This window comes from Pristis pectinata, chromosome 2 (assembly GCF_009764475.1).
Source record: "Pristis pectinata isolate sPriPec2 chromosome 2, sPriPec2.1.pri, whole genome shotgun sequence".
In the NCBI taxonomy this organism is placed as follows: Eukaryota; Metazoa; Chordata; class Chondrichthyes; order Rhinopristiformes; family Pristidae; genus Pristis; species Pristis pectinata.
The window spans coordinates 106070526-106082832 of NC_067406.1; the positions used below are offsets into that span (position 1 = coordinate 106070526).

General features: G+C 39.3%; 1 protein-coding gene across 1 annotated transcript in view; it reads left to right on the top strand.

Annotated features, from left to right (window-relative positions):
- glrbb (glycine receptor, beta b) overlaps positions 1–6553 on the top strand; it is a 114170-nt gene extending 107617 nt beyond the window's left edge. Inside the window, exon 10 of the mRNA XM_052037880.1 lies at positions 5374–6553. Coding sequence (XP_051893840.1) covers positions 5374–5670 — 297 coding nt within the window. The 3' untranslated portion in view covers positions 5671–6553. The remainder of the gene's footprint in view (positions 1–5373) is intronic.
- Positions 6554–12307: the final 5754 nt, after the last annotated feature.

Below are 12307 nucleotides of genomic sequence, written 5' to 3' on the forward strand. Positions count from 1 at the left end.
ATATTGAACACAAAAGGGGCCTTCATCCATTCTGGTGGCCTTCATCTAATTGCTATTGGCCTTTGCCTGGAATATGGAGATGAGACTATGTGTCAATGTCAAGTGATGGCTCACTGTAAAAGAGGGAGTAAGAGAGTGAGGGCCTTTAGTGTAGGATTGTATTGGATTGTGTGTGTTTTAATTAATAGCGGTATAAATGAGTAATATTTAATAGTAACAAACAATCTACTGGAGGAACTCAGCAGTGCCTCAGTGGTGCAGTCAAGCTCACTTTAGCGTAACTTGTGACGTCTTGATATTTGACCCTGCATTGAGGATGGTTAAATTATGAGGAAGCATTTGATGTCAGGCATACAATGTAAGGAACTGATATCACAGTCTTTTCAGAGGGACCCAAATAGGCATAGCCAAATCATACAACTTTTTTTTAAAGCTCAAAAAACTAACTAAACCAATTTCCAAAAGGAACTGCTAATAAAATAGTTATCCTGTGACTAAGTCACTGGAGACTGAAGCTGATAAATGCAATAGGCCTTTATCCATCATGATAAGCAGGCCTCCTTTTGGAGACCCTTTCAGTAGAGTCTCACCGAACTCAAAGTACATCAAGTTTTTATACCCTTAAGAACAAAGATAACAGCAGGTGATTCAATACAATTTCAGGAGCTGCAGTGACATTGTTCACTTCAATATTTTGTGTCTGACAAATGGACCCATTGAATTACATATTTACAATGGGAGCACACTGTAACTGACTACTCTTCAAACACCTTCAATGTTCCTGCACCTTTGTTCAAACACCTTTGCTGGTACAAAATAATTCACATGGATGTCTAAAAGCTTCTGAGGACAGGAAGCACAGACACCCAAAATTGATGTTGTGAGGGCTGACTCTCTGAGTGCACGAATATTCCAATTATTGACAGATAGAGCAAATACGCCTATGACCATTTTTGTTGTGCTAAGTAACAAAGTAAGTCTGGTCTGGGAGCTTCCTTGATCTCAGTCACAATGGTGCAAAATAACTTAACTGAAGGTGTCTTATGCCTGGTTTGATGCAGGCCAAGTAACATAGCCCCGTTGTCTTACATTTGGCTGATACTTAGGAAAATGTGCCACAGTCATGTCAGTTTACAAATCATGTCTCTTGAAGAGCCTCCTACTGTAGGCCAGTAACCTTTGCTCTGCAGACGATACTGTTTGCTTACATAGATGTTCTTTTATTTTCAAAACTGATTACTGCATGTGGTTTTACACTTGAACAGGTTTTTTGTTGAAGACTGGTTCTCGTTTGTATTACTGCTTGTTATCCACATAATTCCTTAACTCCTGAATAATTCTGACATGCACAATGTAACTTTAATAAAGCAAGGGAACAGGAGGGAATAATACATTACAGAAACTTGATTTGTTGGGATTACTGTGACCTGGCTTCAGAAAAGTCAGGATCGGAAAGGAAACATCACAAGATACAATACATTTCAAAAGAATGAAAGGGAAGCGGTTAGCTGACTTTATTAGAGAGAGCAAGAAAACATACTGCTGTCAGTAAGACTGGAAAATAATTAAAGTTAATTAAGAATGTATCACATAAATAGGGGTTGTCCACTGCCCATCTAACAGTGGAAAGGAGTTGGAGTGAGAAACAACAAAAACTTTAATGAAATTACAACTGTAACATTTTAATGATTTCACCCATCTCAAGATTAATTAACTAATAGAGGGAAGTAAGGCAATGGAGTGGTGTTTCCAAAAGACTTCTTTCTATCCAGTATATAAATAAGAGAGTAATCACTGTGGATCCAGAAATTGTAAACTTTATGGACCAGACAGGAGAAGTAAAAATAGGAGAGCATCTAGGCAACAGTGACCATAACATACAAAACATTAAGAAATAATTGAAAATGACCTAAGTGTGATGAAGTATGTGATTGGAGAAAAAGTAATTTTGGAGTTTGAGAGTAAAGCTTGTGAGAGTATTGGTATTGGTATTGGTTTATTATTGTCACTTGTACCGAAGTAACAGTGAAAAGCTTGTCTTACAAGCCGATCATACAGGTCAATTCATTACACAGTGCAGTTACATTGAGTTAGTACAGAGTGCATTGATGTAGTACAGTTAAAAAACAATAACAGTACAGAGTAAAGTGTCACAGCTACAGAAAAAAGTGCAGTGCAATAAGGTGCAAGGTCACAACAAGGTAGATCGTGAGGTCATAGTCTATCTCATTGCATAAGGGAACCGTTCAATAGTCTTATCACAGTGGGGTAGAAGCTAGCCTTAAGTCTGGTGGTACGTGCCCTCAGGCTCCTGTATCTTCTACCTGATGGAAGAGGAGAGAAGAGAGAATGTTCCGGGTGGGTGGGGTCTTTGATTATGCTGGCTGCTACACCAAGACAACGAGAGGTAAAGACAGAGTCCAAGGAGGGGAGGCTGGTGTCCGTGATAGGCTGGGCTGTGTCCACAACTCTCTGCAGCTTCTTGCGGTCTCGGGCAGAGCAGTTGCTGTACCAAGCCGTGATACATCCAGACAGGATGCTTTCTATGGTGCATTGGTAAAAGTTGGTGAGAGTCAAAGGGGACAAACCAAATTTCTTTAGCCTCCTGAGGAAGTAGAGGCGCTGGTGAGCTTTCTTGGCCGCGGCATCTACGTGATCTGACCAGGACAGGTTATTGGTGATGTTCACTCCCAGGAACTTGAAGCTGTCAATCCTCTCGACCTCAGCACCATTGAGGTAGAGAGGTGTATGTACACCACCCCCTTTCCTGAAGTCAATGACCAGCTCTTTAGTTTTGTTGATATTGAGGTTGTTGTCATGACACCATCCCACTAAGGTCTCTATCTCCTTCCTGTACTCCGACTCATCGCTGTTTGAGGTACGGCCTGCAACAGTAAAACAGATAACACTAGTGGCAAACAATGAGATGGAAAAGGAATGGGAAACATCTAAATAGTGCTCTTCAGCGTCCAGAGGAATGTATTCTAATAAAAAGCTGTAGAGACACTTAAGGTGAATAAAGACAAAGTGGAAGAATCTGCCAGGCAGGTGGATCTTGGGGAGAGAATGACAAGGCAGAAGCAAAGATAGGCCAAAAAAGCAATTAGAAAGGCTAAGGGAGACTATGAATTTAAATGATCAGAGAACACAGAATAGGCACAAAGTTAAAATAATGAAAGGCAGCAATAGGAATAGAGCAATTAGGGGACAGATAGAATAACATTACTGGCTTCAGCTGTAGAATTGCTAGGATATTAAGTAATTCAGGATTTAAGTGAATGTGAAATCAGATGAGATTAGAAATTATATAACTGTTTAAAATAAAAAGGGGATCCTAACTCCTCTCCCCCCCCTTATCTACTTCCTCCACCCCCTCATTAAGCCAAACCCAAGAAACTGCTGTCATTTTCCTCAGGGTTTTGTTTGGGGCTGGAGGTTCCATCCTAATCAAACAAGGCAGAGGGATGCCCAGGAGAAATTTCTCCAAGGTCAAATGTTTGCCCCTGCCCTGCCGAAACAATAGAGATTAGGTAATGGCAAGTGGAAACATGCAAATATTTTACTGAGAAATGTGGGACCCAATCCTGGTCTGATATTTACTATTTTTAAATGGAGCCAATGGAGCATCCAGAGATGGTAGGCAGAAGGCAGTACTCATATTTGCATCCAGTACAGCATGAATAGACTGTCATTATCATACAGCATCTGTGATGTTCCTTAATGGTAGGCAGATTTAAGTGAGATTGCTTCAACTGGATTCAACAGTTTGGATGTGTCGAGTGATGTCATGCCATTGCAGGAGCAGTCAGATAGATTGTCATTACCCCCTACCCTGAAGCATTGACTTAACATACTTCTTTCAAATGTCCTATCGTGGAATGGCATTCAGGACTTTGCAGCAAGTTCCATAACTAACCGGTAGAGTAACCTAAACATCACTGGATTTTAAGTAATTTGTAATTGTAAGACATGAAAACAATTGCATGAAAGTTTCACGGTTCCATTAAATTAGTATAAACTTTTGAATAAGTTGTATTTTTTTAAAAATGACATTTAAATAAGACCAGCAATAACTATGGAAAAACTAATTGCAAGTGAAATGATCTAAGTTAAGATTATTAGCAATGAGTCTTTTTGTAATATATTGCTAATGAATTAATTATCAATTTTGCATCCTGAAAAATGTAGATCAGAATCTGCAGATCCTCATTTCTAACATGTTTGTGTTTGCAATTTCCTTTGCTCTGATACTGTGCAATATTCCACCTCCTAAGCTTTTGTCATGAAAATTGTACGTCTTATATTATTAAGTGTTTTAAGAGTGTCTTTACAGGGACATTCTGATTTGTTCCTTTATAGGGTGCGGAAGAGGTTTACCAGGATGCTGCCTGGATGAGAGGCTTTGAGATATAAGGAGAGGTTGGACAAACTTGGGTTGTTTTCTCTGGGAAGTCAGAGGCTGAGGGGAGATCTGATGGAAGTTCATATAATTATGAGAGGTAGATTGTCAGAATCTATTTCCCAGGCTAGAAATGTAAACTACTTGAGGACATGCATTTAAGATGAGAGGGGGAAAGTTCAAAGGAGATGAGCGAGGCAAGTTTTATTTACACAGAGAGTGGTAGGTGCCTGGAACAGGCTGCTGGGGGAAGTGATAGAAGTAGATTCAATAGTGGTGTTTAAGAGGCTGTCAGAAAGACACGTGACTGTGCAGGGAATGGAGGGATTATGGATCATATACAGGCAGAAGCAGTTTAGTTTAATTAGGCATCATGTCTGATGCAGACATCGTGGGCTGAAGGTCCTGTTCCTGTGCTGTACTGTTCTATGTACATAAATCTTGCGGGAAATAAATTCTGCTGTTTATTACAATGTCTTTTTTAATACTCTGCTCTTTTCTTGTTTCGTCTCCAAAAATAAATCACCCCAAATAAAACCCAAAGTTAGTTATCACTTTGTAAGAAAATTAAAGTTTATATTTTTTCAGGGAACTGCCCAAACTTTTTGCTGTAATTTTGCAAATTATTTTGCACGCTAAGCTTAAAGACGGTGTCTTATCCTTTAAGCACAATACTTTGGAAAGCTTGAAACTGTAAAAGTTTATACTGAAATCTGTTCAAATAATGTTTTAGTTTCTAAATAGCCTGGCTGAGAATGGTAGCTGTATTTTACTACCCTATGGCGCCACATGTTGGTCTGCTAGTGTACTGCATCACTGTCATATTTTACTTTCTTACAAATTACTACCACAATTTAAACAAAAGTATTGTTGTGTGAATTGTATAATTAAATGTTGGTACTAAGAATTATGATTACGGTGATATTGGTTACATTGATGCCAAACATCAACAGTTACATTTTATGTTTTGCTAGGTCGCCGAAACAAGATGCAAAAAGGTTTGTACTTCCAAATCTGACCTGAGATCCAATGACTTCAGCATTGTTGGAAGCTTGCCTCGTGACTTTGAATTGTCTAACTATGATTGCTATGGAAAACCCATTGAAGTTAACAATGGTCTTGGGAAGCTTCAGTTAAAAAATAATAAGAAGCCTCCACCTCCAAAACCTGTCATTCCAACTGAAGCAAAGCGGATTGACCTCTATGCAAGAGCTCTGTTTCCATTCTGTTTCCTCTTTTTTAATGTCATATACTGGTCTGCTTATCTATGAACATTCTGTCATTATTTTTCATTGTATAAGAAATATCAAACCATGGAATCTCTCATGCATCATTTTTCATTCTAAATGCTTTGTGATTAAAAGCTGATTTGAAACCAAACGTATTTATGTCAAATTTGAATGAAAGCATGAAATTGCAATGCATATATTCTAACCAAACAATGCTGTATGTTGTTGTACAGCATCCAGGCTGCTCTGGAGTTCATAAAAAGTGAACCACATTGTAATCATTCTCCTATTCTAAGAATAACATGTTTATGATGTTGTGATAGATCATTTAAAATGTGTTGCGGGTTTGATGATACTTTTATATATAATATATATATATATAGAGAGCATGCTTAATGTTTCAAAGGTATAAATTTATGAGAAATTTTACATCTTTCAAATCGTATATGGAGTTTGTTTTGTCTTGAAATTATGTTTCCAGAACCAGTCCTTCAGTTCTTAATCAAAAGTGAGCTTTAGTTCATACCACTTCCATTTGTAAATGGAAAAAAAAGTATAGACTTCTCCATTTGTCAAAGTTTGATATTTAAATTGCCAAGTATATTGAGATGCTGTATTGTTAAATATAAAATATATATCAGTGATGGTTTTTGTTTTAACAGTGAATAATATAAATACACATATATCATATATACAACTTCAGCAATACCTGTCTGAAATCAAATAAAGCAGTTAGATGGTATCAGTGTATGAATTATGTCCTTATAGTAGAGGTTATAGAGAAGTAAATAAATGTGCACAAATTGTGTACTTGATGCTTTCATTTCATACACTGAGACAAAATATATTAGCTACTGTATAATGTCAGTGCACCTTGTAACAGGTTCTATTAGTTTTGATGACATTGATGTATTTATTGTGCACATTGCAGGCCACACACAGTTACACATACAATGCAAAGTGCTGTTGGTGATCTGTAAGATATAATACTGCAGGATTCTATCCAAAATATACCTACTTTGTATAATAAACATGATTTGTTCCAGAAATTCCACATTTAGCACTAAGTTCCTCTGATGATCCCTTCAAGGAATTGTAGTATTTGATACCACATTACCAAAAGAATACAGTACAATAGTAGTTCACCTAAAAAGCTGCCTGGGTATCACTGGCACCCAATATGCTGTTGTTACAATGGACACCAAGGTCACCAGGGGATGCAGGGAAGGGGGGGGGGGCGGCGTGGTGAGGGGAAGTACACTTGTCACTTATGGGGTTATGTAGATTTTGAGCTACAAACTGCAACTCCGACTGACTCCAGGTGGAGTAAATTAACTCCGGACAATATTAGCTGCAAAATTACCAAGCTGATACGCTGCTCCACTTTTATTCCAGAGGTAAAACTATAGCAAGAAGCTTATATACTGAATAATGCTTGTCTAATATCTGAAAAGCAAGACTATGACCAGGGTAGTATAATGGCTAAGTATTAGCCAGCCTACCCTCTCCTCGATGCTGCAATGGCAGTGGTTGAGTTACCTGGTTACTGATGCAGGGACATGGATTGTCAGCATTCAGCATTCAGTTCATAAGCTGGATTTTTATTTTCAGAAGGAATGATTACTACACAGTCTACTGGGGTCCTTATAAAAACTCATCTGCCCAATCATCTACTCTCAATCATCAGCAAAATAATGGAAGCCATTTGTCATCAATAGCCTAATTACCAATGCCAGTTTGGGTTTCACAATGACAGCACAACTCCACATCAAACATGGATCAAATTGGGCATCAGAAGGCAGGCCATCTAAAATCAATCACATGCTTAATGCTGTGTTTAAAAGGGAGAAATGTAAAACAGTCACTATGATTTTAGATTTGAAAAAGACTGACTTCGAAGCAAAGAGATAGTAAGGGCCCATGGTCAACTGGACAAAGCCAGTGTGTGAGTTGTATAGTTAAATGTTGCTGCAAAGGATTATGATGGTGATATTGGATCTAGCTAATTGGCAAAACAATAGTGGAGTAGTAGAATCTGCTAAAAACAGGATTTAATATGATGTACTCCAATTTCTACCATCCCACCCACTCCACCTCTCCCACCAATGATCAGGACTCTACTTGTCTTTGAGAAGTTATTGAGACCTTAAGAAATGGTAGGCTGAAATTGAAGTTTATGGAATTTAAGGTAAATTACCGATAAGATTAAGACACTAGTTTAAGGCTGAGAGTTGGGATAATGGGCAGATACAGGGTGTAACAGAGGTGCCCTGCAATGACTTGTGCTGGATCTTCAATTATTCACCATAATTATAAATTACTCCATGATGGGAAAGAACGTTTTAGTTCCACAACATTTATTGACGCAAAGATATGGGACAATTTAAGCAGTGCAGATGGTAGCATTATATTACCAATGGATTATCAACAGATTGAGCAAGTGGGCAAAACTGTGGAAAACGGAGCACTATGCAAGCAGATGTGATGTCACCACTTGGAGCTGTAAAAAAAAGATTAGTAAAAAGAGTATGGTCCATGCATTCACTGAACTCCAGAATTAAGAATTATCTTAGGGAGAAAGAAATTCTGTGTAGAGAGAACCCGGGAGCAGGATTAACTCATTTGCTCAGACAGAGAGTCACAGAGCCTCAATGGTCTTGAATAGCATCAGCCATGCTACAACAACTCATTAGAATCAGATAGGGCGTAGCAGTTCAAGAAGATGGCTCACCACCAACTTCTCGAGGACAATTAGAAATAAGCAATGGAAGTCTTGACAGCATCACCCTATTCCCTCTAAAGAGAGTAAGAGCAACCTGGAAATTCTGTGGTACAGAAGGAGGACACACAGCCTATTGTGCCTCTGTTGGTTGTAAAAACAGTATTCAAGCTAATCCCATCTTTCATCACCAGGGCCGCAGACCTGCAGGTTACTCTTCTTCAAGAACAAATCCAAATTCTTTTTTAAATAAGATGAAGGTTTCTGCCTCTCCCTTTCTGGAAGTGAGTTCAAGACCCTTGCATCTTCTGAGTGAACATATTTTCTACACTTTGCAACTTCCTCATAAATTTTCTCTGTGCCCACTCCAGAAAATGTTAACCTCGAAGAAAACTTAATACTTCAGGGTTATTTTCATTGAAATAGAGTAGGCTGAAGGGAGAGTTGATTAAGATGTATAAAATTGTGAGGGATCTAGATAGAGTAAACAGGAAGGACCTATTTCCTTTATAAGAAGGGTTAAATATCAGATCTGAAGTAATTGGGTAAAAGTGCAGATGGTGAAAAAATATTTTCACCCAGTAGGTGGTAGGAATCTGGAACTCACTGCCTGAGAAAGTGGTAGAGGCAGAAACCCTCATCAAATACCTGGAATTGAACTGGAAGAACTGTGATCTCAGAACTGGAGCAAGTGTTGGAAGGTGGAATTTAGTTAGATAGCTTATTTTTCAACTGGTTAAGACTCAAAGAGCTAAATGGCCATAAATTTTCCGTGATTCTAATTTAAGGAGTTTAAGCAAAGATCTGAGTACTGCAGTCATCATAGATGTGGATACCACAATTCAAAGGGCTTTCCAGCATATTTTGTTCAACTGAGCTTCTCAGGCCTCTGGAACTCTTGAGACAATGAAAGCATGAAGACTCCAGTGGTATTTTCTATCACCATTCATGGGCTTGGGCATTGCTGGAAAGCCCAGTATTTAATATCCTTCCCTTTAATATTTGCCTTTCAGAAGGAGGCAGTGATGAGCTCCTTTCATCAACACCTACTGATAACCAAGCTGGTGTAGGGTGAGTATAGTCTCTGTGCCCTCATCTCAGGACTTCATCTCTTCTGCACAAGGTTGGACTGAGCTCTTAAGAGGGAGCAGGGAGAGTGGTCCTTACAGAAGTGAGCCAACCGTCCAGAAGAAAGTTATTTGCTGCTTTCTAGCACTGTTGACAACATTCCATCACTCCTCTAGTGATTGATTGTTGAGTAATGAAGCCATAATTTGACAGATTGAACTGTCTTAATTGGTTGGATATACTTGAGTAATTTTGGATAAATGCCAGGGCTGTTTATTATGGGACCAGACTAGAAGCACAACTTGTTCTAAAGTTCATGTTGTCAGACATATGAATATGAAGTTGTTGGATCCAATAGCCTTTGTTTCATTCATTGGTTTCAGCTATTTCTTGATATCGGATGAAGTGAATCAAATTGGCTCAACACTGACATGTGAAGATGGAGGATGAAGTGAATCCAGTTGCCACTTCTGGTTGAAGAACATCGCAATTGCCTCAACCTTGTCTTTTTGCAATCATATGCTGGGCTCAGCCATTGTTAAGAATGGAAATGTTCATGGAATCTCCTCCTCCTATAACTGTCCACCACCATTTACAATCAGTTATGGAAGGTCTACAGAGTTTTGATCTGATTTTGCTTTGGGATTATTATTGCATGCTATCTGCACTCTTCAGCATGCACTTCCTCCTGTGTTGTACCCTCAGCAGGGTGGTAACTCAATGCTGATTGTGTCTGGTGCTGTTCCTACTATGCTTTTCAGCATTCCTTATTGAACCACGATTGGTCACAGGTTTACTGGTAATAGTGGAATAAGGGATGTGCTAGTCCCTGAACTCAGTGATTATAGGGAATCCAGTTTTGTTCCTGCTTTGGCCCACAGCACCTTATACAGTGGCCAGTTTTGAACTGCAAGATTCATTCTGAATCTAACCCATTCAGACAATGGCAGTACCACATAGCATAATGGAAGGTGTCTTCAGAGTGAAATTGAAATCTTGTCTGCACAAATACTGAGCAGTGATCACGGCTATCAATGCTATCATACAATGATATCATTTGCAACAGCTAATTTTGTGAGGATGAGATCAGATCGTTTTTTCCTCGATGCTGATTTTTTTCAGGCCAGACTGATCTCCTTCGTTTCTTGTCCATGATCTCCTAGGCTGGTGCAATTGACTTCTGACAACCTAAACTACTTTCTTTTATGTAAGTTATAACCCTAAGCATTGGGTTGTTATCCACTTGATACGGATTGATTTCAGTTTTATCAAGGACAGTCAGTCTCACCTCACCTCTGGATTTCTGTTCAATATTTGGAGCAAAGCTGCGATAAGGTCTGGAGCTGAGTGGTCCTGGCAAAACCCAAACTGGGCATCGGTGAGCATGTTATGCCACAATATGATTGTCGATGATACCTTCCATCAGGCTGCTGATGATTGAGAGTAGACTGATTGGGTAGTAATTAGCTGAATTGAACATCCTGCATTTTGTAGTCTGGATGTATCTGGGCAATTTTCCACATTGTCAGGTAGATGCCAGTGTTGTAACTGTACTAGAATGGCTTGGCTAGAGGAAGCATTTGACTGAGTGTCAAAGTTTTCAGTACTGTGGGATATTGTCTGGTACCATAGCAGTAGCCTTTGATGCATTCAAATGCTTTCAGCCATTTCTTGATAATGCATGGTGAATTGAATCGAAAGGAGCCTGAATTATTTGATACTGGGGAATCTCAGGGTGAAAGCCAAGATGAATCATCCAGTTGAACATGGTTGTGAAAATGCTTCAGCCTTATCTTTAGTACTCCCATGTTGGGTCCCACCTTTGTCAAGGATGTTGATACTCTTGGAGACACCTCCTCCCATTAACTGTTTAGCTGTCCATTACCATTCATGGCCAGATGTGGTAGGGCAGTGTGGATTGTGTGGCATACATTTCTGCTGCTGCTGATGGTCTGTAGTCCACCATGGATGTCCAGTTCTGAGTTGCTAAATATGTTCTCCCATTTAAAAAGTTCAACATCTTCCAACATGTAGTGCCACACACTATGGAGGATGTCCTCAGTGTGGAGGCAGGGCTTGTCTCTATAAGAATTGTACTGCAGTAATCACCTTTTCCAATGCTATTGTGGATAATTGCATTTTCCACAGATAGTCTGGTGAGGACAAGGTAAAATAAATTAATCCCTCATGTTTGTTTACTCAGAACCTGTCAGAATCCCTGTCTGGTCACTAAGTTATTCAAAACTTGACCAACTCAGTCAGTGCTGACAGTACCAAGAGTGGCTTGGTAGCACCACCTAAGCTCACCCAAAGTACGTCCTTGCCCTCTCTGCTTTCAGTACTTCTTCCAAATGTTGTTCAACATGAAGGAGAAGCACTGATTCATCAGCTAACAGGGGATGATAGTTGGTAATCAAGAAGAGGTTCCCTTGCCCACGTTGGGTCTTATGCCATGAGATTTCATAAGATCTGGTATCAATGTTGATGTTTCCAAGAGTTACTCCTTCCTGCCTTTGCCTGTGATACCATCCCTGGTCAGTCTATCCTGCAAATGGGACAGGATGTGCTCAGGGATTGTGATGGAGGAGTCTAGCACATTGTTTGTAAGCTATGATTCTTCCCTTGCTTGTCAAGCTTGTGGGATGGCTCTCCCAATTAATGCATCAATCCCCAAATATCAGTCTAGATTTTACATAAGGTCTACTGAACTCAGAATTTAGTGCCTAGGTCAATCCCAGGTGTCTGTCTGAACTAAGTGGCTTGCTATATCATTTTGGAAGGGATTTAAGAGTAAACCACACAGTCTGGAGTCACATGTAGGCCAGAGCAGGTAAAGATTGAAGTGAATGAGATGGATCGTTACAACAAATGGGTAATTTTTGTTATCATCAT